Source organism: Protopterus annectens, chromosome 3.part1 (genome assembly GCF_019279795.1).
Source record: "Protopterus annectens isolate FY-2018-M chromosome 3.part1, PAN1.0, whole genome shotgun sequence".
In the NCBI taxonomy this organism is placed as follows: domain Eukaryota; kingdom Metazoa; phylum Chordata; order Ceratodontiformes; family Protopteridae; genus Protopterus; species Protopterus annectens.
Genome location: NC_056732.1, coordinates 1,317,302,460 through 1,317,328,356, shown reverse-complemented (window position 1 = coordinate 1,317,328,356; position 25,897 = coordinate 1,317,302,460). Strand labels below are relative to the sequence as shown.

The 25,897-nt window shown below is 45.9% G+C and overlaps 1 protein-coding gene across 2 annotated transcripts in view; it reads right to left on the bottom strand.

Moving 5' to 3' along the window:
* NAPG (NSF attachment protein gamma) overlaps positions 1-25,897 on the bottom strand; it is a 975,476-nt gene that overhangs the window by 133,709 nt on the left and 815,870 nt on the right. For both annotated transcript variants that reach the window (XM_044067357.1, XM_044067358.1), the window contains exon 11: positions 5,596-5,725. In XM_044067357.1, coding sequence (XP_043923292.1) covers positions 5,596-5,725 — 130 coding nt within the window. The remainder of the gene's footprint in view (positions 1-5,595; positions 5,726-25,897) is intronic.

The window sequence follows — 25,897 nt, the reverse complement described above, 5'->3', positions numbered from 1 at the left end:
TTTGGTACGAGTAGAAATGTGTTTAGGATGGATAAGTCCAGAATGGGTCTCCAGTCGGTTCCTTTTCTTGGTACCAAGAAAAGTCTTGAATAAAAACCTTGACCTTGTTGGTGCGTAGGTACCTTTTGTATAGCCCTCATGTTTAGGAGCTTTGAAATTTGCAGTTGTGCCTCTACCCTTTGATTTTGTGGTAGGTTTGGCATGCCTCTCATTTTTGGAAGAGTGTGAAATTGAAATCTGTAGCCTCTGTTTATAATGTCCAGTATCCATTTGTCTGTTGTGACAATATGCCAATTGCTTGCAAATAATGCTAGTTTCCCTCCCAAAGGTGCTGCCAGCTGAGACTTGCTTGGCATGGAAATGAGGGAGTCATTGAGTTTGCTTCCTGTATTGTTGTGCACTGTCTTCACCACCTCTTGGTGCTGGAGATTGCCATTGTCTGCCTCTATATGACCCTTGTGATTGCCCTCTGCCCCTTCCGCGTCTGTATCTGCCTCTTTGGGGCTTGTCAGTGGCTGGAAAGGACCAGTTTTTTGATGGCCAATTCCTGCTAAATCGTGGTGGCTGGACCTGTAAGAAAGCTTTGACAGTTTGCATAGATTTGGCTTTCTTCCATTTTTCGTAATATATCCTCAGCATTAGTACCAAAAAGAACATCCTTTGTAAAGGTACAGCAAGAAGTTTAGCTATCACATGATCAGGCAGATTTTGTTCCCTAAGCCAGGCATGTCTGCGAATGACTGATCCTGTAGAAGCCGCTCTACTGGAGGCCTCTAGGGCATCATAACCACATTGTAAAGTGTGTTTACCCACTTGTTCTGCACTATGCATCATATCCTGTAACTCTTTAAATCTGGTTGTTCAGGTTGAGACATTTTGTTTTTAATTGTGATAACAGGAACTGTTGATATTTAATCATATGAAACTGGCAGTTTAAGGCCCTCATGGCTAGGGTGGCCGAGGTATAAACCTTCTTACCCCACCTTTCTAGAGATCTAGATTCCCTTTCTGCAGGAAGAGGATTCTTGGCAGTGGAGGCCTTTATTCCCTTAGGGCCTTGTGAAATGGTTTCAGGGTCAGCATTATGGCCTTTGTAGAGAAATTGGTGAGAACTGGGTACGCTGTAATATCTATCAGGCTTAACTGGTGCAGGAGGCAGTGAATCAGGATTAAAACAAGCCTCCGAATAGACATCATCCAGTACCTCCAAAACAGGGGGAATAGCCAGAGGTCTGTGCTGAGGTAACCAAAGAAATTCCCTAAGCCTTTTCTTGGAGTCTGAAAAGTCTTGGCCTTCCCAATGGAAGTGTTCCCTCAAGGTGTGCAAGGTTTCCCCAAAAGAAAAATCCTCAGGGGGGGATACAGAAGGAATAGACTGCTCTGCATCCGAATCCTCAAAAGGGGAATAAGAGTGTTCCTCAGCATCAGAATGCTCTGATAAAATGGATCCCTGATCAGAAGAGGGGTATTCTTCCTCCACTCTGGGTCTCTTGTCAGGAGGGGGCTGAGAACCTCTGATAAGAGTTATTAGATCCTCAGCCATTTTAAGCATGTGTTTTTAGGCATGGGTCCAGGAGATGGGCCTTGTGCAGCAGGCCTAGTGTGATGCCTGGCTGCTTTGGATTTAGTAAAGGCCTTAATAGAAAAAGAGGATGAAGGCCTAAATACACCATGGGTGGATGTAGATCTGTCCACATTAGTAGGCTCGGCATAAGCTGGGGCTTCGGTTGTAGTCTGGGAAAGGGCCGATGACCCAGCGGTCTCGGGTACAGAAGACACCGCCGAAGGAGTGTCGTCGGTAGTCAGGGACTGCAAAGGCGTCTCACTGAGAACCGGACCACGTGGAGCCTGTTTCGGCGTGGTGTCGGTGGAGACCGCGGGCCTCGCCTGTCGGTCCTTTTCCTTGCGTTTTTTGGATAAAACGGTAGTCGGAGTGTCCGACGACATTTTATAGTCGAAAGCTTTACCAAAAAAGTGTTGGGCGAACTCTGCCCGACGCTTGATAGTGCGTTTATTGAAGGTAGCGCAAAAGCGACAGCCCGAGATGTCGTGGTCTGGGCCCAAACAAGGTATGCAAAGGGAATGGAAATCCTTATGCGGTATTTGCTTCCCACAAGAAATACAATTATTAACTTTTTCTGACATCGGTCTGAGGCAAGAAAAGATTCCCCAACGGGGTACTTAGCTTTAATGAAGACTTCGGTTCCAAATATTTTTCGTAATTCAGGAGCTGGCAGACCAGCACTTGCTTACTGCTTCTGCTTCGGGCACCGCGCGGCAAAAAAGACTGAAGAACATGGCGTCGGCTGTGTCTTATATACTCTGGCCTTCCTGACGTCAGAAGAGTAAGCGACAACAACCGACGCCGGACCAAGACTTTGGAATTCGGCCGACCGAGGGACCGCCTGACGGCTGAAAACCCATCTGTGATTACTGCAGCTGTATGCACGATGAACATCTACCGCCCCATCAGTCTGACGAGCCTGATCTGCAAGGCCATGGAAAGTATTATCATTGAACTTGTAAACAAAGACATTGGCAACCTTCAAACACTCGACCCCACCCAGTTTCGGTTCGTGAAGGGCCGATGTTGTCTCCTGAACCTGATTGACTTCTTCGAATCAGTCTCCAGAGCCGGGACGAGGGTAAGGCAGTCCACACAGCATATCTTGACTTCGCCAAGACCTTTGACACCATCCCCCACTCTGGAATCATAGATAAACTTACTAAGCTGGGCATTAATCCCTACGTCACTCGATGGGTTGCCAACTGGCTTACTGACAGAACCCACACTGTAAAAGTAGCTGACTCCAAATCCAGCTCCAGACAAGTGGAGTACCTCAGGGTTCAGTCCTGGGACCTTTCTTGTTTGGCATCCACTTCTCTGAAGTACAGGCCAACACTAAGTTACTCTGACTAACAAAGTTCGCAGATGACTGCAAACTGGGAGCCATTACCGAATCCCCAAATGATGTGGATACTCTAGAAAAGGGCGTTACAGAAACAGACGCTTGGTGCCAGAGCCATGGGCTCAAGCTCAATGCCAAGAAATGTATAGCTATCCCCTTTGGGAAAAAAACATGTACCCGTGAATTACCACATAGGTGGCACTACACTAAACACCGAAAGTGTGATAAGAGACGTAGGGACACAGGTGGACAGTGGTCTCACCTTCAATAACCACATTGCCACAACATTCAGGAAATCCTTCTGTGTGGCACACCTCATTACTATGGGCTTTTCATCAAGAAAAAAGGTCATCATTGTTCCACTGTACTCATCACTCATTAGACCCATTATAGAATACAACGCCCCATTTGGTATGTACCTCTCAAGACATATGCAACAACTGGAAATGCCGCAGAAATACCTCACTAAAAGAATCGCAGGCCTAAAGCAGATGCCCTATGCTGACCGCCTTAAAAAACTCCAGCTATACTCTGTTGCATATCGTCTACTCCGAGGCGATCTCTGCTTAACATACAAGGCCATGCCAAACCCAGAGCTGTTGGACATGCTACACTGAAATCCCAATCCCTCAGAGCCACATGCTCCAGGGATCTAAACCTTGTCATCACAATAAACAAAACATGATGGAGGGGTAGGTTCCTGACCCAGAGACTCCCCAGACTCTGGAATAGACTGCCCATACATGTCAAGCAGAGCGCCTCTTTGGCCCTCTTCAAAAGGAACCTTGATGATTGAATGGGAGAAAGGAAATTCACACCGGGGATCACGTCAGTCACCCTGCTAGATAGGGGTCCAAGAAAGTAAATAGTGAGGGAAGAAATAGCCAGGGAATTGTTATGGCTAGGCTTGTATAGGCCCTAGGGCCGATAGCCTAGTACCAACCTATGAAGCTATGAATGAATGGTATTTGTAGAGCTCTTGACTAGTCAGGCTCTCCCAAATTTTGCCCCACAGTTCAAATGGGTCAACTGGGTGCAGGCAAAGGATCTATTAGGCAAATTCCTTCAGATTCTCTCGATTTACTGCATTATATAAGTTGACCAAGCACAAAAGTTCTGGATGAATCTGATCCTCTTAAAGGAAGGGTCTGCTTTGAACTCCATTTTTTGGCCTGCTGAAATAATTTCCTTGCCTACCCTGTCAGTAAGTCAGGCTGTATCAATTTGTCTATAAGTGTAAAAGCCTGTAACCCCCTCCTCCAAAGCAGAGGGAAGGGTTGTGAGTATAGGCAGTATTAACACTTCCTTCTTGAGGAGGAGAGAGCTTACCTTCTCTTCTACTTCCTACCTCTACTCCTGCTACCCCTTACAGGCTTGTTGTTTTTACCCCTAGAAGACAGTTTTCGATCACAGTGATATGCCCTGATTTACTTTCTACAAAAGGCTTACCCCTTTTAGCTGAGCAGTTTTTGTTACATCTTGGAACAGGAATGAGCAGTTGTTGTTGTTACATCTTGGAACAGGAAGGTGAAATAACTGCTTCACAACCTTCACTGTTTTGTCATTCTCTTCCAAGTTTTTGAAAATAAGCTGTGGAGGATGCCTAAAAAGTTAAACCTTCTGGTGTAGGCTACAGCCTAGCCAAACATACTGTCTAATCAAAGTACCAGCAGCTGTGCTTTGTTCCACTGCATCAAGCTGGTGATCCTTACACTCCTAGTCAATCAACTGGGGGAGGGTGGAACATGACATCTGGAATCTACCTTCAAGGGTGGAAACCTGTGGATGTCTCTCCCATTTCTAACTAAACAAGGGTGAGCTTACTGTTCAGGGGGATAAGAGGCCTGTTTCCATACAGGACTTACATCTAGAAAGTTAAGAATTGACATGTTCTCCAAATATCTGTCCTTGTGACACAGCCCTGACTTCTGCCTGGGTCAGTCAAAAGCACTCTCACGCTAGTTTCCATGCAAGAGGCTTTGGATGGCACCTACGTTTATGATCACAAAGTAGGCAAAACGTTTTTCTCTCCTTTACCTTCAAGAAGTTGGAATACGCATGTGAAATATGAGGCAGCTGTCAATATTCTGCTTCTCTGAACTACATGCAATGCAAATGTGGGTTATGAGTGGTAGTCCGATGATTATATAGACACTGTGCTGATGTGCTAATGTTTAAGTACATGAATGCATAACATTGCAATTTACATCAAGAATTTAGCTCCAATCAGAACAGCAGCGAGCTCTGAAAGCATGCAAGCTTATACAGCAAGGCTTTGTGAGCTTTAGCATGCACACAAGCATGAATATTTCTAACCATAAGATTCCACAAAAACAAGTGGAAATCAAGTTGGTGGAAAAATTACAGGCAACCTTAAAGAGCAGCAGCATCTGTGTGGTCATTATATTAACTGTCAAAACCCAAATGAGCAGTGCTTGTAGTGCACAGAAGCACAGTACAGACAGGTGCCACAAATTGGTGTTGGATTCTGAAATATTAAACAAAAAGGGAGCACTCAAAGGTGATTATTCTGAAATGTCCATTAACTAACTCAATGTGTTCTACCACTACATATAGTCAATGTTCAGACCACACCTAAATGCAAAGGAAGAATAAAACCTGTAATGAAATATGCTGCTACAGTGAGAAAGAAGCACAAAGTAAGGTGTCCAGTGAAGCTACTTACATCATTGTCCATATATTTGAACAGAGCTGAATTGCAGACACTAGAAACTTGGTCCTGGTCTTGTTCATTATATCCCTCCAGGAGCTGCTCAAGTGCAGTGCAATCCTCACTACCGCTGAATCCTGGTATACTAGAAAGAGTGAGAAAAAAAAAATCATACCAGGTGTAAATGTACATTCATGTGACTCTACAGATACAATTAGGGTGGCAGAAACTGAATTAACATCTACACGTTGCAATAAAAAGTTATGTACTCACCATAACGTTCCATCTGAGTAGTTCTACTTCATTTGTCTTCAACCTGTGGGTCCTCGGATCCACATCGGATCAGACACGGCTGTATTTTCCAGCTACAGCTCTGAGATCCATGCTCCTCCCCTTACTCATAATGCCCGTCTCCCTTCAGATCGAGTTTGCTGCCAATCAGGTATCAGATACCCGACCCAATGACACCTTATCCTCTAACACAAACACTACAAAAGAACTTTAGCCCCGACAGAAACAAAGATCCCAACAATAACTGTCCGGTACAAAGGACATGTCATATCCCAAAGGATAATTAGTGGGAAGGAGTGGGGGAACAGTTGAAGACAAATGAAGTAGAACTACTCAGATGGAATGTTATGGTGAGTACATAACTTCTTTATCTGAAGTAGTTTACTTCACTTGTTCTTCAACCTGTGGGACAGAGTCCCCAAGCTGCCTAACTCTTGGGAGGCCCTCATGGAAGGATATTCCGGAGCACTGCAGAGCCAAAGAATGCTCTACTCCTAGAGACCAAATCTAGTTTATAATGAGAAATAAAGGTGTGAGATGAGGCCCAAGTAGAAGCTGAACAAATATCATCCAAAGAGACCCTAGACCTAAAGGCCGCTGGCATAGCCATAGATCGAGTCGAATGAGACTTCACTTTTCCTGGAAGAGACAAACCTCTGAGTAAGCCCATCCAATGTATTGTGAAATCCAGCGAGCAATAGTCACTTTTGAAGTGCTTGGCATAGGACACAAAAAGCTGATCAGACTTGCAGAAAGGTTTAGTCCTGTGCAGATAAAACCTCAACTGCCTATGTACATCCAGTAAATGTAATTTGTAGTCCCTTTTGTTCTGGTAGTTTGGATAAAATACTGGTAAATTAACAATCTGATTAATATTGGCCTCTGAAGCTACCTTGGGAAGGAAGGACGGGTTAGTGCATAGCAACACTCTATCCTTGTGAAAGATCATTTAGAACTTGTTTAGATTTGTTTAGAACTGTTTTTAAGGACTGGTTTAAAGGAATTTTTAAAAAAAGTTTTATAGGGTTGAACATCTATTAAGTACATGTGACCGCATTAAGAATATACACCAACTGGATAGCAGTGTTAATTACGTGAAGGGTATTTTAGGGGAAGAATTGTAAAAGGTATGCATTTCTATTTCATCTGAGGAAGTAATTACAGTACGAAAACGCATCTGTGGTGATAACAGTGTTTATGGTTTTATTCTGAAGAAAGTGTGTTTCAATAAAGCTTGTTCGTGTGGAAAATACCAGTGGAGTCGTGCCTTGGTGGAATTGCTCTATTTTTTCTTGGTTTTGGCTGCTTTTATTGAGCAATTTACTTTCCTGTTCGTTTTGGCTTGTGAAAGATCACGTAAGGCACTTTGATAGAAAGAGCTTGGAAGCTCCAACACCCTTCTAGCAGACATAATGGCAACCAAGAAGGCAGTTTTCCAGGTCAGAAATTGTAGATCCACAGATGCCGCAGGCTCAAGGGGAGGAGAAACCAATGCCTGCAACAGTAAGGTGAGGTCCCATGGCACAATCAGGTCCTTAACAGAGGGTCTGAGAAGAAAAGCACCTTTGAGAAAAGTTTTACAAAGTTTAGAGGAAGACATGTTTATCCCACCATGAAAATTAGAAATGGTGGCTAGCTGAACTTTCACCATTGAGGAACTAGTGCTGTGATGAAAAATGCTAGCTAGAAAGTCTAAAACCGCTGAAAGCGGTGTAGTGAAAGGGTCTAAAGACCTTTGAATGGCCAATATAGAAAAACGTTTCCATTTACTGCAATAAACTTTTCTGGTGAACGATTTATGACCTGTCACCAGAATGGACTTGACAGGAGATGACAGACTAGGAGTCCTAAGAATCATGGGAACTGGAGCAGCCAAGCAGTGAGCTTCAGACTATCCAGATCTGGATGAGGAGTCTCCGAGGGATGTGAAAGCAGATCTGGGACCAGATCCAAAGTTCATGGTGGAATAACTAGATGAGACCTGAGTAAGGGAAACCAAACCTGACAAGGCCAGAATGGGGCGATGAGGATCACAGTGCTCCCCAGCATTTAGTCTTTCTTTAGAAACTTCAACATGAGAGGACGAAAAGGATATACATAAAGAAGCCTGGGAGGCCAAGCATGAATCAGAGCATCTCTGGGGGTTCCCCCAGTGGGGGGTTCAGAGCAAAAAACTCACTGGAGATGCGAAGAGATTGCATCAAGGATGACCCAACTCCAGGAAGATCTGTTCCGCTACTGAAGGCTTCAGAAACCACTCGTTAAGACATCAGGATAGATCTGCTGAGCCTGTCTGCTAAAATGTTGGACCGTCCCGGGATATGAGTTGCCACAAGAAAATGGCCGGTCGAGATTGGCCATTTCCACTCTCGCATGGCTTCTAGACATACGGGATAAGATCTGGTTCCTCCTTGTTTGTTGATATACCAGACCACTGACATATTGTCCGTCTGAACTGCAATTGTTCCCAGAGGAAGATGAGCATGGAGGGCCTGCAATGCAAGAAGAACCACTCTCATCTCTAGAACACTGATGTGCAGATAGGTCTTGGAAGGGGACCACATGCCTTGGACTGTCCTTCCTGAGCAGTGTCTCCCCACCCTAGTAGGGGAGGTGTCCGTGATCACCATGGTTTGTGGTAAAGGAGGTTGTAAAGGACATCCCTTGAGGAGATCCAGGAACTGAATCCACCACCAAAGGGAGTCTCTGCACGCTTTTGAAATTCTCACTGGAAAAGACAAAGGAAGGTATAACAGTGACCACTGAACTGCCAGTGTCCACTGCAGTACCCTCACATGATGGTGTGCCACGGGGAGAAGATTTATCGTGGCTGCCATACAACCTAGAGCTCTTAACACTGCTTCGGCTGTTGGTAAATGGGTCTGAAGAATGTGTAAGATGTGTAACCTCAAGCTGCGCATCCTGTCTGAGGTAAGGAATACCTTTGATTGTATTGTGTCCAGTTGTGCCCTAATGAAATCTAGAATCTGGGCTAGGTGAAGAGCATATTGATCATAATGCCCAACTTATTGGCTAGCTGAAGGAAGGAGTCCTTGGCCTGACATAGTAGATGCTCTGAGGGGGCAGTAAAGAGCCAATTGTCCAGGCACGGAAAGATCTGAATGCCCTGAAGCCTCAGGTGAGCTGCTACTACTGCCATTACCTTGGTAAACACCCAGGGGGCTGTGGTGAGACCAAAGGGGAGGACTCAAAATTGGTAATAACTGGCTCCCAGCCAGAAACGAAGGAACCTCCGGGACTGGCTGTCCATCTTGATAGTATATGTCCTGGAGGTCGAGCAAGCACATCCAGTCTCTGTCCTGCAGATAAGGCAAGATAGATTGAATTGTGACCATCCGGAATTTTGTCTTGGCTACTGACGGGTTCAATTTGGACAGATCCAAAATTGGCCTGAGGTCCCCCATCTTTTTTGGCACTAAAAAGAACCTGGAATAAATCCCGGATATGGACTGGTCTGGGGAGACTGGTTGGATGACTCGTTTTCTTAGCAGTGAGTCTACCTGCACTGCTGCTTCCTCCCGCTGCGTGGGTGAGACATCCGGGAGGGCTTTGTTGGATGGGGAAGATCCTTAAAGGGAACGAAATATCCTCTGGATACGACTCGCAGCACCCACTGATCTGTAGTGATGGACTCCCATGCTAGTGGGTGAAGCGTCAGGCGACCCCAGACTACCTCCAGAGATGGACAGCCGGGCAAACCCTTCAGGGTTGCTGTCTGGGTTTATCAGAGAAAAGTTCTCTGGACCTGAAATTCCTAAGACCCCCTCTGCCTCTAGGGTGGCGTCCATCATATCCCCCTCTGTCTCTGGGGGAAAGCGAGTCCTGAGCGTCCCTGGAAAACACCTGAGACTTGCGGAACCACATCATCTTCTGGCCTCGCTGGTTCCTGGAAAAGGACCTTTGAGGCGGTGAGAAGTGGACCCCGATGGCAGACAGTGTCTTCCCATCCTTCTCGATCTGGACCTCTGACCATCTTCCCAAAAAGGGAAGAACCATCATAAGGGGCATTGGTAAAAGATGCCTTGAAGGTTTCCGAGAACTGGCATAAGCTGAGACAGGCGTGGCGCCAGATGGCAACGCCTGACCCCGCCGCCCATGTGGCTCCCTCTGTGGCATGGGAGAGCAAATGCATAGACGTGTTGGCTACAGATTTTAAGGTGGCCATTCGTGCATCGAACATCTTCCTGTCCTCTGCTGACATGGCCCCTGGGGGTCGACTCTGTGACTTCCTTGACCAGATCTCTCTGGAGTCTAATAACATGCACCATGTAGTTCAGCTCCCTCACAAACAAGGTCACTGAAGCATAATATCTCTTCCCAAAACAATCCAATGTTCTTGACAATCAGTCAGATGGATGGACTGTGGAACTCTCCTGGGCGAGTTCCTTCTTGGTGGCCAACGCCACCGGCATAGCATCTACAGGGACCCCTTGTGCCAGTGTAATTTGTCTGCTGTAGGGCTTAAAACCTTGTCCAGGAACTTGGGTATTGGCTCTATGGTGTCCTGCTCTTTCCATGGCCTAGATGTTATCAAATCCACATGTGGATCAGCAGGAGGGGACACCCAAGAGGTAGATGGGCCCAAGCCAAATGCCACCAGAAACACGGACTCGTCAGAGGTTGGTTTTGGGGTGGACCACCCCCCTCTTTGGCAGAGGATCTCCATGATGTCTCCAAAGGAGACATCCTCAAGGGGTGATCTTGGGAAACCTTCCCCTTCATCCAGGTCCGTGTCTTCGGTGAGGGACTCTGGGGAGAGTCCAAGTGCCACCTTTTACACATATGCTTGCATGGGACTCCTCAGGGGACTATCTGGGGAGGTCTTGCAAGTGGGTTGTTCCAAGGCCGGAGCATCCTGGGGCACTACGGCTACGGGCTGTCCCTGAGGGCAAGATGGTCAGACCTGCACTCATCTGGACGGGCTCTGAAGACTAAAGAGTCAGAGGCCTCGACCCTGCAAGAACCTTCTCCATCACGTCGAATGCAGAGGGGGGAAGGGACCTCCTGCGGTGAACTAGTGGAAGCTGCTCCCCCCTGAGCCGAGCATATAGGAGCAGAGGGGAATGCTTCTCTCCGACAAGCTTGGAGCAGAGAGCACCTCCTTTGGATCCAACCCCGAGGCAATGGATCTGAGAGCCCAGATCCGATCTAGTCAGATCCGACAAACTCAAGGCACTGGCCGGCTTTGAGGTACAGGGTACCATCGGCGCCGACTCCTTGACTCCGACAATACTCGGATCGAACAACTGCGAAACTGCATGTCGGATCGGAGAAGGAATGATAGGTCTAAATACTGGCTGGAAGGCGCCCGCTCCAGTTGGAGAAGGCCCTGGCAAAATCCCCCATCTGGATTTGAGTGTGGATAAACCTCCACATCACCTTGTCCATCTCCGCTTCATGGGTAGAGCGGGAGGACGCCGCCTAAGTGGGTTGGGAAAGCCGGTGAGGAGAGGGCCTAGAGGGAGACTGGCTAACTTGAATCTTGGGGACCTGAGCCGAGGTGTAACAGGCCTGGAAACATGCTTAAACTTCAGTGTGGGGGGGGGGGGGGGCTCCGACGAGCAGTCAGTGGAGCGCTTGCGAGGCCGGTCCTTCTTGACTTTATCCCCTTCCCTGGGCCTCTTGGCGGGAAGGTGAGTCCCAGAGGCCGAGGAAGGGGAAGATGATGCAGAAGCCTCATGCTTTCTTAGTGGGGGAAGGTGGGACCTCAGTCCCAGCAGAGGAGGGCAACAGGCCCTTAATCAGTTTATCCCACCTGTCCTTATGTGCTCTGGGGTTAAACCCAGCGCAAATAGGACAGGGGGACTGGAGGTGAGCCACCCCCAAACAAAACACACACACACACACACACACACACACACACACACACACACACACACACAAAAGGAAAGAAAAGAGGGGAGGAAAGATAGAAAAGCCTACAAGAAAATAGTTACGAAGAACCCCGGGAAGGTATAGAAAGGTTAGAAGTGTAATATATACGTAGAAAAGCCAAAAAAGTGCAAAAATTACTTTTTAAAGAACACCATTATCTCAATGGAGGTCGGACCACACTGCTTCCTCTCAGGTGGCAAACGAGGTCAGAAGGGAGACAGGGGCATTATGGGTAAGGGGAGGAGCATGGAGCTCGGTGCCGTAGGTGGAAAATGCATCCGTGTCAGATCTGATATAGATCTGAGGACCCACAGGTTGAAGACAAATGAAGTAAAGTACTTCAGATCACTATTTCAATTAATAGATAATGTCCAGTTATGTTGTGGCCATACTCACCAATAACTGCAGATGTTTCCAGCAATATCTCTGCTATAGTTTGATCCATCACACATGGATTTAGGCCAAAAGGAAGACATCTAAACATAGGAATCAAAGGACTTTCAAAGATACTGAGGCTTATGACCATTACGCTTTGCCAGTTCCCACACTAGACTGCACTTCCCCTCTCAAAGACGGCCAGGCCATTCAAGCCTGTGGTAATTTATGAATACACATACAATTATGTAGTTTCCGTTTGAAAGAAGATATTGTTTCACACTGCTTTATCTGCAGGAGTCTATTCCAGATGTGAGAGAGATGCTGGGTAATAAATCTGTCTCTACATTTTGTTTGTACTGACTTGCTGAAGCAGTTTTAGATGCCTTGTTCTAGTATTTGTGGGACTGTTTGATTTAAGAGAAATCCTGGACTACTGGGTCCTCGATTGCCTGGAAAGCAAGGCACAAGTCTCTCTCCTGAAGAGCCAACAAGATACAGAAAAAAACAGACAGTGCTTTGAGTCTTTTCTGGTACATTAGAGATTTTACATTGGTAAGCCAATATCAGGATTTGCAGGCAGAAACAAGAGCAATGTGGAAGAAAGATACCCAGATAGTTCCAACAGTCGTAGGAGCAATGGGTCTTATATAAAAAAGAATCTACAATCATAATTTAGTTATGTTACCAATACATGCAAACTCCATACGAATTGCAGGAGTCATTACTGGGCACATTGCAGTTGCTGCGAAGAGCACTTCTGGCGGACATAAAAGATTGAAACAATACAAATTTCATGAACTTTAATCGTACTTTGACTTAGGAATGGGGTCCATTCCCGTCATGGTATTAGAAACCCAAAAGATTTGGAGAAATTAAAAAAGTGATTATTTTTGTTGGGAATCTCTGGAATCTTTCCAACAGTTTGATAGGTTTGCATGCAAAGGGGGGCACTGTATTCTATAAATGGTCTCAATAGTGCAAAATACAGGTCTATATTAAAACCAGAAAAGCTCTCAAGAGCAAATACATATACATCGACACAAAGAGCGATGTATTAAAATAGCAAAACATGTATTTAGTGAAAAAGAAACATAGAACGTGTTTATTTAGCCAATAGCACGATCCGGGTGTGGTTTAAATAACTAAAGAAAAGTAAAACAACACTGTTTTGAAGGGTATCACAGTTGCCCAAACAATCTCAGTAACGTCTTATGTAGCCATTTGGGGATAAGGAAATATATCCTTTTCCTCACTGTAGTGCAATCTTGGAGTTGGTAGCCACCCATGGGGGGTGCAGGAGGGCTTGTCCCCCTGCAAAATTGTGTTATTTAATTGTCTTTAGTTAATTACAACACCCCGAATCGCGTTGTTGGCTAAACATACATGTTCAGTGTTTTTACTTTTGTTAAATACATACTTTGCTATTTTTATACATTGCTCTTTATGTGTCGATGTATATGTATTCACTGACGAGAGGTTTTGTGTTTATAACATAGACCCCAAAATACAAAGGGACAGTAACATCCTTAGAGCTGGATGACATTCCCTTGGCAATCAGCTGTGACGAGTAGAAACATTTCTTGACAACTGCTGTTATATGGTTATCAGAGGAGAGGGAATTATCAACCCAGTTTCACAGGTCTCTAAACACATTTTCATTCTGCAGTGGGGATTTGTTAATGTTGTATACTGGTGGATGGTTTCTCCATCAAATGCAGCAATGGTGCATTTTTTTAACATTTAATTTAAGCCCGTTTTCAATACACCAGGCAATAAGTTCTTGTTGGAGGGCTTTTGCGTCAGAGGTGTATTTGACAACTTCTACTTTGCAGTCATCTGCAAATTTAATTACTCAAAGGTGTTGGCTTCTAATCTTTAAATCAGTCCCAATGCTGAGCCCTGTAGGACAATGACTACCTTCACTTTCTCTGATGCTGCCCGTCACCAGCACCATGTGGGTTGTCTTTTAGGCAATTACCCATCCATCTTACCACATAGGGGGGTCTATTTGCAACATATTTAATCTATTAATTATGTTATTCACAGGGATATTGTCAAATGCCTTGGCCAAATCAAGGTAGTCTGTGTGTACAATGTGACCGCTGTCAACTTTTTTGAAGCTACCTGGTTAACGAGACAGGATTCACCTTTTACAAAACCAAATTGTTGGAGATCTAGACTGGTGAGATTGTAATGCTAATGTTAATCATGTCTGATATAATGAGTTCCATGGCTTGGTGAGCTTTGATACACATAGACCACACAGCAACACTTATCCCAGTCCACAAAGGGGGAGCCACCACTGATCCCGGGAACTATCGCCCGATTAGCCTGACGAGCCTGGTCTGTAAGGCCATGGAACTCATAAAAAAAGACATTGGTAACCTGCAAACTCTGGACCCCACCCAGTTCAGGTTTGTGAAAGGCAGATCATGCCTCCTGAACCTGATCAACTTCTTTGAGGCAGTCACTAAATCTGTAGACGAGGGTAAGGTGGTTCACATAGCCTATCTTGACCTCGCCAAGGCTTTCGACACCATCCCCCATTCTGGAATTATAGATAAACTCACTAAACTATGTATAAATCCTTACGTCACAAGATGGGTTGCCAACTGGCTCACTGATAGAACCCACACTGTAAAAGTTGCACACTCCAAATCTGACTTCAAACCAGTGACAAGTGGAGTACGACAGAGTTCAGTCCTGGGACCTCTCCTGTTTGGTATCTACTTCTCTGAAGTACAGGCTAACAGAGAATGCCTTTGGCTAATGAAGTTCACAGATGACTGCAAACTAGGAGCCATAGTCGAGTTCCCAAATGATGTGGGCATCCTACAGAAGGGCCTCACTGAGACAGATGCCTGGTGTCACAGCCATGGCCTCAAGCTCAATGCAAAAAGTGCATTGTCATCCCCTTTAGTAAAAACTCTGTACCCATGAACTACCACATAGGCGGCAGTCTACTTAACGCCGAATGTGTGATACAAGACCTTGGGACCCAGGTGGACAGTAGTCTCTCCTTCGATAATCACATCGCCACAGTAGTCAAGGAAATCCTTCTACATGGCACACCTCATCACAAAAGGGTTCTCATCTAGGAAAAAAGAGGTCATTGTTCCCCTCTACTCGACACTCATTAGACCCTAGATCCATTATAGAGTACAATGCCCCTTTTGGAATGTACCTCACAAGACATCTGCAGCAGCTGGAAAGGTCACAGAAGTACCTCACAAAGAGGATTACTGGCCTCAAACTGATGCCCTACTGATGCCCTGATCGTCTCAAACAAACTCCAGCTTTACTCCATAGCATATCACCTACTCAGAGGTGATCTCTGCCTAACATATAAAGCTATGTCAAACCCAGGGCTGTTGGACATGCTGCACCTAAAGAAATCCCAATCCCTCTGAGCTACACACTCTAGGGACTTAAACCTTGTCACCGCAATAAACAGGACATGCTGGAGGGATAGATTCCTGTCCCAGAGACTTCCCATACTCTGGAACAAGCTACCCATCTATGTCAAGCAGAGTTCCTCATTAGCACTGTTCCAAGAAAAATCTTGATGAGTGGATGGGAAATAGGAAATACACCCCGGGGATCACTTCTGTGGCTCTGCTTGACAGGGGCACAGGAAAATAACTTTCTTAGGTGGCGTAAGCCAGGGAACCTTGTTGGCTAGTCTTACTTAGGCCCTTGGTCCAGTAGTCTAGTACCTACCTATGAACCTATACCTGGACATACCTAACCATAAAATGTCGCAGAATAGTGCAAATCTAATTGGTGGAGAAAATACAGGCAACCACCTTAAACATCAGCACATCAGCAGTGTCTGCAGAGTCCTCATACCTGCCAAAGTTTCCAGGGTTGGTAGTAGGGCCATCTTTATGGAGTGGAATCACCAGCGCTGTACACAAGGGCCTATATTATATGCACAAACGCTTAGGTTGTTGAATAGAACATGATCGACATCTATTCAGCGAACGCACAAGTCAGCAAAACCTCACAACGCAGAAAAACACATCACCGAATACTTTTACTTGACCAACACCGTTCCACCCACTAACGAAAACAAAACACACTTCCCACTACACCGCTCGCTACATACTACCCACCCAAACAAAATAAAGCCACATACATACACTAACCTAAACCCTACTTCTAAACCTACACTAACTCTTACATACATTACTTTCTATGCACTTACCTTAACCTGCACCCTAACCTTAAGGTCTGTAACTATCGCACACTTACCTTAATAAGCTATACCCAAACAAAATAAATAATCCACACACATACACTTAAGTTATGTGTGGGAGGGTGGCTTAATGGCTAAGGTGTTTGCCTTACAAACACAAGGTGCAGGGTTTGAGTCTCATAAAGGATAATTGGCTAGGCTTAAAATGGCTCACAAGGGCAGTTAGCTTAGTACTAAACTATGAACCAAACCCTACTTCTAACCCTTATATACATTACTATCTATGCACTTACCTTAACCCGCACCCTAACCCTAAGGTCCGTAACTATCGCACACTTACCTTAGGGAGCTACACCAGAGAAGGGCAGACCATTCTGAATTGGGATTTCAAATTTTGTGGTTTCCAGCGTTTTTGGTGTACTAGCGGTTCGCTTATTAGGTGTCGATCATGCCATATTCGACAACCTAAGCATTCTCGCTTACTATATAGACCTGTACACAATACTTCCATGACTGAGCCTGCAGCTAGTAACAGGTTAAATAACTTACAAAGAGGTTCCTCTGCTAGGGCATGTTTAGAACTATACAACAAACAGCTTGGTATGTTACCTAGCCCCATGTCTTTAGACATATTGTGTATGCTGAGGTTTTTCCTTTTATTGTAGATTTTATTTATGTCAGTGAACCACCAGGATGGTTTGTTTTTGGATCTATAAGGGACTGCTAATCTTATACATTTATTTATTTGGGTATATTACTCTTTTGTGAATCTAACTGCTGATGATCCTTTTGTAAAGCAAGCAAGACTGTCAAGCATCTCATCCCAAGCTGACACATACTGGCTCCTCCCAGAATGACAGCTATTTTTTATCCAACTGTTTAAGCTAATCGCATTTTCTTTATCTAGGTATTAAACATAAAGAAGGGAGGATTCTGCTCCACAACATTATCCTGTCTGCACCTGTCATGTACACAGAGAGCTCAGATATAGTACCATCCTTAGCACTGCTAGCCCCAGCAGGAACGCCATTCCAAAGAAAACCAAGAGGTAACAAGTACATCAATGGACCAGGGGGAGGAGGCAGGGAGTATATACTGCAACAATGAAGGAAAGGACATCTACTGCTACAGTAAGATTTTACACAACTACACCATGTCCCTCCATTCACTAGCTGCAGTATTCTTAACTGTTGGCGGAGTGCCAAAGCTCAAGAAGACACTTGGGAGGAGGACAGACCAGCAGAGCCCTCTAGGAAGCCATGAAGGATGGCCCAAGCAAAACCAGCTCTAGCTCTGGAGATTCCATCCAACTTGCACTGCTTGGTAGAAGTATGCAGAGAAGTCCAGGTAGCTGTTTCAAGAACAGAGTTAGTATCCAACCCCTTGAAAAAAGCACCAGAAAAAGACACAGCTGTAGCAGAATGAGCCTTTATGGAAGAAGGATGGCTCTTACCATGAAAAGTATAACAAAAAGAAATAGCCTTTGAGATCCAAGAAGAAATAGTTTGCTTGGTTACAACTAAATCCGGGGTCCTATGATGAAAGGAAACAACTGATCAGATTTTCTAATAGACTAAGTCTTATCCAAACAAAATTTGAGTTGTCTATGCACATCCAAAGGATGCAGCACCCTCTCACTGGCAGATTGTGTAGAGGGGAAACAGGTAGGCAAATGAATAGGCTGATTAAGTGACCACGTTAGGCATAAAAGAAGGCTTAGAATGCAAGGGCAATCTGTCCTTATGAAACACTAAAATGGGAGAAAAAGCCATAAGGGCTTGAAGCTCAGACACCCATATGGCAAAAGTACGGGCCAACAAAAGAACAGTCTTCCAAGAGCAATGTTGCAAAGAATTTGAAGCAGCAGCCTCAAAAGGAGCCTGGGTCAACTTCTCCAAAACAAAATTAAGATCCCAGGGAGGAGGAACAGGCTTCCTGGGAGGCCGAACATGAAGGACACCTGTAAGGAACTTTTTAGCTTCAAATCTATAAGGTAAAGGAAGAGATAAAGGCAGACAAGCAGAGACAGCTGATAAGTGGGCCTTAACAGAAGAATAGGCAAAACCAGCACTGAACAATCCAGACAAATAAAGAACCAAAAGAATGTTCACAGTAAGTGGGTCTAGGTTATGACAAAGACACCAAACATTTAAACTTCTTCCATTTGGGTAAGTAGAATTTCCTAGTATTGGTTTTCCTGGCCTCCTGCAGGACCCTAAGCATGTCCTCAGAAAAAAAGGTGTCTATGTGGAATCAAAATTCTATCACAAACAGTGTCAGCTGAAGAGTGGACATGTGGGGATGAATGAGAGATCCCTTATCTTGTACGAGTCCACACTGTGAGGTAACTTGTGATGACCGTCCTTGGCTAAATGTAGGAGAGGAAACCAATGCGGTCTCGCTTAAAACAGAGTCACCAAGATTTTGGGAGCGTCTTGCTGAATTTTGAAAAGGACTTTTGGAATAAGAGGAAGGTGAGGATATGCATAAAGAAACATGCCCGTCCACGAAAAAGAGAGGGTGTCCATCTTTCCCACCAGACACAAAATAGAGGAAGCTGCCTGTTGAGAGGGGAGGCAAATAAATCTATTTGAAAAGTACCCCACTAGTGGAAAATGTCCAGAAACACATCTTTGGGAAGCATCCAGTTGTGGGATCGAGTTAAAGACCTGCTCAGTGCATCTGCCATAATGCTTTGACTTGAGGGAATGTAAACTGCCTGAAAAGTCACTTGATACTGGATAGCAAGATCCCATACCAGGAGTGCCAACTGGCAAAGACGTTAAGATCTTGCTCCCCCGTTTGTTTATATACCACACCACTGGGGTATTGTCTGGAAATACCTTGAGAGATCCTGAGGAGAAAAAAGGATGAAAAGCTATCTCTCTGACATTGATGTGCTCCTTCTGTTGAAGAGACAACCACATCCCCTGTACCTTTAGGGAGCCAAAAGCCGCTCCCCATCCCACGTCTGAAGAGTCTGTGAACAGTTCCTGAGAGGGAAGAGGATGGATGAAAAAGGAGCCCGGGATTTAGAGACAACTGCTGGATCCATCAGTGAACTTCCTTTTTGAGACAAGAAAGAAGAGGAACTACAAAGTCAAGAGAATGTGCATGTTGAAGCTAAACTGTCTTCAGGAACTACTGTAACTTTCTCATGTGGAGTTTGTCCAGAGGGAGCATAGGGATATTGGATGCCATGAATCCTAGAGCTCTCAGAAACTCCCTAGTTTTTATAGAGGCCAGAGAAAGGAGATTTTGAAAGAGGGAGATAAGACTTAAGGCTTTGGGAGGAGGCACGGATGCCAGAATAGGCACAGTCTGAATCCTGCAACCTAGAAAAACAAACTAAAGTTATGAACTTACCACAACTTAGTATTTGTGCTATCGAGTGTTATTATTCATCACAGATGGGTCTAGGATCCAACCTCTGACCCGAACTGGCAACTTCTCAGACAGATCCAGAGCTCAAGCTCCTCCCCTTCCCATAATCCCCTACTACCTTCTAACCCTCAGATAGAGTTTGTTAAAATTAGCTGAACCGCAGAAAATCTGCAACAAAGAGCCAAAAAACTTCTCACAAAATACAAGCCACTTCAGCCTAGCCAGAACCCCTAGAAGGAAGGGGGAAGGATGGTGGGAATGTAATGAATAATGACATAGGACAGCACAGATACCAAGTTATGGTAAGTACATAAAACTTTATCTGATGCTACCCGTGTCATTATTCATCACAGATGGGTCAGAGTCCCCAGCTACTATGTACCCTGGGTGGCCTCATGGAAGGATATGGCGGAGCATGGAGGAACTAAAGGAAGCCCTGTTCCTGGACACCATGCCCACTTTGTAGTGTCAAATGAAAGTGTGAGGATTACACCAAGTCGAAGACATAGTAGAGTGGGCCTTCACTGGTCTGGATAGTTCTAGATGTCGACTAGCATAAATGAAGGAAATGCAACCAGCAATCCACCTGTAAATAGTGCCTTTAAAAACTGTCTGCCCCTTTCTGTTCTGAGAAAAGGCCACAAAGAGTTGGTCCAACTTTCTAAACTCCTCAGTCCTCTTTAAATAAAAATGTAATTGCCTGTGGACATCTAAACAATACAAGATATATTCCCCTTTATTACAGTAATAAGGGAAGACCACCGGTAGTTGAATCGACTGAATGAGATTAGCTTCAGAGGCCACTTTAGGGAAAAAGGATTTGTTCTATGAGACACCCTGTCCTTATGAAACACCATGAGCGGTGGCTTAATTCACACAGCCTGAAGGTCTGAGACCCTCTTGGCAGAAGTAATGGATACTAAAAAAAGCTATTTTCCAGGAAAGAAATTTATCACATGAACTAGCTCGTTCAAAAGGTTTTTGCATTAGGGACTGCAGCACCAAAGTCAAATCTAATGGTAGGGAAGGATTCTTAATAGGAGGCCTAAAGAAAAGCTCCTTTCAGAATGCCTTTGCACAATTTGGAAGAAAAGGTAGGCTCATTATTAATATGGAAATTAGAGATGGCAGCCAACTGGGGCTTAATGGTAGAAAAACACTTCCCATCCTGAAAAAGGGAAGATAAGAAAATCAAAATATCAGGAATAGGGGCTGAAAAAGGATCAGAGTCCATTGTCTGGCCCAAATGGAAAACCTTTTCCACTTACTGGAATACACCTTTTTTGTAGATGGCTTTTGAGTAGACAAAATAAAGCCTCTCACTGAGGAAGGAAGCCTGGATTGGGAAAGGATTACTGGAAATGGAGAAAACATGTTGTTAGACGAAGGGTCCGGAGAATGGGAAGTGGAAGCCCCCAGGGATGGGAAATGAGATCCGGAATGGGATCTAGTATTCAAGGTGGATACTGCATAGGAGACCTTAGGAAGGAGAACTATGCCTGATGAGGCCAGAAAGGGGCAATGAGGATGAGAGAGGTCTTCAGGAGACGAGCTTTCTGTATTTGGGTATTAGAGGAATAGCAGGACTAGCATAGAGGAGACCCAGAGGCCAATCGTGAACAAGAGTGCCCCTGAGTGACTTCCCCAATGGGGGGGAACAGGGCAAAGTAATTGCTGCACTTGTGATTGATTGGGGAAGCAAAGAGGTTGCAGGATGGTTGACTCCAGTGTTCGAAGATTTGCCTCATCATTGACGGATTCAGGGACCACTCAGGAGGACACAAGATGGAGATGCTGAGTTTGTCAGCTAACATGTTGGTACTCCCAGGAACATGAGTTGCAAGGAGAAAGCACCTGGAAGACATTGCCCACTCCCACAGTCTCATGGCCTTTCTGCACAGAGGATAAGACAGTGTTCATCCTTGCTTGTCGATATACCAGACAACCGTCATGTCGTCCGTCTGAACTGCTATAGTCCCCAGAGGGAGGCATTCCTAAAAGGCTTGCAAAATTAGGACGACTGCTTTCATTTCCAGGACATTTATACGCAATTTGATCTCTATGGGGGGCCAGGTGTCTTGAACCGTCCTGCCCTGTAAATGCCCCCCACCCCATCACGGAGGTGTCCGTCACTGTGGCCTTGGGCGGGGGAAGACAAAATGGCCTGCCTAGAAATAGTTCCTGAGACTGAAGCCACCAAGCAAGATGATGCCTGAACACCTGAGTCAACTTTATTGTTATCGACAAGGGCTGCGACAGAATGGACCACTGGGCTATCCAGGGACAATGCAGAACTCGCATGTGATACCTGGCGAGAGAAATCAACTGAATGGCAGCCACCATACAGCCTAGAGTTTTGAGAATCAATGAAAAGGTGGGAATGCTAGATCCAACAAAAGAGAGACTTGATCCCGAATGACCTGGACCCTGCAGGGAGGCTGATACAGTCGCCAGCATTCTAGATTTTGGCTCTGAACTAGATTTGACTTGGGTAGATTCACTGTGATGCCTAGATGCTGGAATAGAATGAGGACATATCTGGTCACCATAGTTAGTCGATGCCTTGTGGGAGCCATGAGAGGAAACCCTGCAGCCGGAGATAAGCTGCCACCACAGCTATACATCTGGTAAACACCCGGGCGGCAGTGGTGAGTCCAAAGGGCAGGGCCCTGAAATTATAATGATTGGCCCCCTAACCAAAAGTGTAAGTGTCTCCTGGAGCATCTGTTGATCTTTTATATGACAGTATGCATCCTTGAGATCCACTGAGCACATCCAATCGTCCTTGCACAGGAGAGGCAGAATGGACTGTACAGTGAACAAACAGAACTTCACTTCTTGACAGAAAAGTTTAGCTCACTGGGGTCCAGAATTGGATGCAGGTCCCCAATCTTTTCTGGCACCAAGAGAAGCAAGAGTATGTTCCAGACACTCGTTGTCCTATTGGGACCTCCTGAATGTCTCTTTTTCAAAGGAGGTCTTGCAAATCGAGATAGGCCAACTCCCTTTGGCAGGGGGTATATGTCTGGGAGAGAGTCCCGAATTGGAGAGAGCTGAGAGAAGGGAATAGAGTAATGCTTGGAAATAATTTTTAGCACCCACTGATCAGAGGTGAAACTTGTCCAGGCTAGTGGGTGAAGGGAGAGATGACCCCTGAACTGCCTCCAATCCAGGATAGTCGGGCAGCGCCTCATGAGTGCTGGAAGGGCTTCTCCGAAAAGGGTTCTCAGGAGCCCTAGTTTTGTGGACCCCCACTGCCCCTGGGGTGGCGTCTACCATTAAATCCCCAGCCCCGGTCTGTGGAAGAGGATTCCTGGGGAGCATCCTGAAAGGAAGACGAGTCCTTTGGAACCAAAGCTTCTTACTGCTCCTCTGAGTCTTAGAAAAGGACCTATGGTGGGTAGAATATGATCACTGCTGTGGAAAGAGTCTTGCCTTCCTGCTCGCTACACGTTAAGGTTTCCTTAACAGAAGGTCCAAACAAAGTGGAATCATCAAAGGGGGCATTAGTGAGACACCATAAAGGGTTCTGCAAACCCACAAAGATGAAGCCAGGCATGCCATCGAATAGCAATGTCTGTGCCTGCCGCTCGAGAGGTGGCCTCCACTGTATTGGAGATCAGCCTCATTGAAGCATTAGCTAAAGACGTGAGAGTAAACAGACTTGGAGAGACTAACTTGAGACTCTCTATGGAGGCAACAACAACTCTGACAGGGAAGTGCTAAGCTCTGAAACCAAATCCCTCTGAAGCCAGATAAAGTGGGCCAAGTAATTAGTTGCTCTCAGACCAAACGTAGCTGAGGCAAACACACTTTTCAAAACAGTCGATCGCCCAGGACTTCCTGTTCAGCGGATGGACTGAGAAGCTTTGCTCATCTACCTCCTTCTTAGTAGCAGCTGCCACCATGATGCTATTGACAGGGACCCCTTTGCTCCAAAAAGACTTATCTTTAGGAGGACTGAGGAATTTGTCTGCTTTCTTGGGCACAGGTTCCACCATGTCCAGCTCCTTCCAAGCCCTGCAGGCGACAAGGTCCACAAGCTTGTTAGCAGTGGGGAAACCCAGGTAGAAAATGGGCCCACTTGAATGCCTTCAGGAACACAGACTCCTCCGAAGACGGGGTTGGAGAAGACCATCCACCTCTCTGCTTGAGAACCTCCAGGATGTCTCTGAAGGACACCTCCTCAGGTGGAAGTCTGGGGAACCAGTTTACCTCCTCAAAATCCATGTCTTCTGTGAGGCACTCTCTAGGGGAGTCCAAATGCCTCCTCTTACAAGTTCTCTTCTGAGGGGGCTCCTCCACAGTGGGCTCAGGGGAGGATTCAGAAGAGATGGGTACCCCAAGTGGGGCAGAACCCATCTAAAGGTGCTCGCAGGACGGCTTGAACTTTGGTGGATGACGCCTCAGCACCCAATCCCGAGAAAGGCTGGGGAAGACCTTGAGAAGGAGGAGAGGTAACTGCCAAGCTAGATAAGGTCCTCTCTACCACCTGGAAGGCTGATGGACTGGACAAAGCCCTCTCCCCATCCCCAGCAGCGGTGGCCACCTGGGAAGGGAGAAGGGACCTTGATGCAGCACCAATGCCCCCAAGCAATATCGGCCTCAAGCTAGACCTGAACCCACCCCCCAAGGGAACTCGCACTGACCCCTCAGAGATGAGGCCCACTCTGGTCCAAGGGCTGGGGAACAGAGCTGGGTAGGAACCCTGACGGTGCCAAGAAGGGGTGATAGCCGACACCATCGGCTTCTCACAAGGAATCTCCTGGTCATAATGGTCCAAAATCTGCTAGATTGGAAGAGGAGAGTGGAGTCCTGTGGACGGGGAATGTTCTAGTCACCTGGGCAGATGAAGGCAGCAAGCCCAACTCGATTCGGGCCTTGAGGAAGCTCCTCATCATCCTATCCACATCCGGGGGAAGGAGACTTCTGGAGGCCCTGAAACTGAAGAGTGGCTAGATCTTGCTGGGGATCCAACCATGGATCCTGCAAGCCCTATGCCCTCGAGAAAGAGATCTGCTCTGACGACTCAGATCCGACTGCTTGGAAGACTAAGGCTAGGAAGCCGTTCCGGATGGATCCGACAAACAGGTCGGATCCGGGGACGGCTTGCTTCTACTCTGATCTGAAGGCCTCGAATCTGCCGAAGCCTAGGATCAGAGAGTCTGATCCGAACCACTAGGAGGGAAAGACCTTGGATTCGAAGCTGAAGAGGATGGGCTGAGATCTGGGGATCCTGCAATCCCAGAGCCTAGGCTTTTTTTGAAAGAGATGAAGAACAGGATGCCCAGGAGGAGGAAGAGGTCTCTTTTCAGGCTCCTGTGAGGGTTTTGATGGGGAGTCCAAAGGCCAGGTACCACCCTGTGCCAAACCCTTCAGCAAAAGTTTGTTTCAGCGCTCTAAGGCCCTGGGGTTGAATGCAGCACAAAAGTCGCACTCAACCTCGAGGTGCGCTAACCCCAAATAGTAGAAACACTCCTCATGCGAGTCAGAGTACAGCATTTTTCGACTGCACGAGGAGCACCTTTTGAAACCTGAAAGCTTTTCAGCCATGTCTGAACTAACAAGACACACAGAAAGGAAAGGAAAAGAAAAGCGATTTTTATTTTTAAGAAAGACCAGCCGAGACAGAAAGGCAAAAAGCACCACACAAACTGGGGGGGGGGGGGACCTATCTAACTCAAAAACTAGGTTGCAACAGGGAGGGGAGGTATTAAGATTAAATAAGACTTGCAAGAGGCAGAAAACACCAGAAAGGTAAAAGGAAGGGAAAAAAAAGCCAAGAAAAAAACAGCAATTAAGTCTATATCCAATGCCTAGGACCACGTTTGAGCGATTCAGCAGCAAATGAGATTTGAGGGTTAGAAGGTAGCAGGGGATTATGGGAAGGGGAGGAGCCTGAGCTCTGGATCTGTCTGACAAACTGCTGGCCAGATCCTAGTCCCATCTGTGATGAATAATGGCACAGATAACATCAGATCATGCTCCTGAGAAGGAGTCAAAGAAGACTTTTTGACGTTAATTGTGAACCACAGGCTCTGAAGAGAAACAGCAAAAATGAAGATTTTGCAACAGGATGTCTAGAGATAAGGCCTGAATCAGCAGGTCGTTCTAGTAAGGAAATACTTGGATCTCCCAAAGGCTGCAAAAAGCAATCACAGGAGAGAGGCT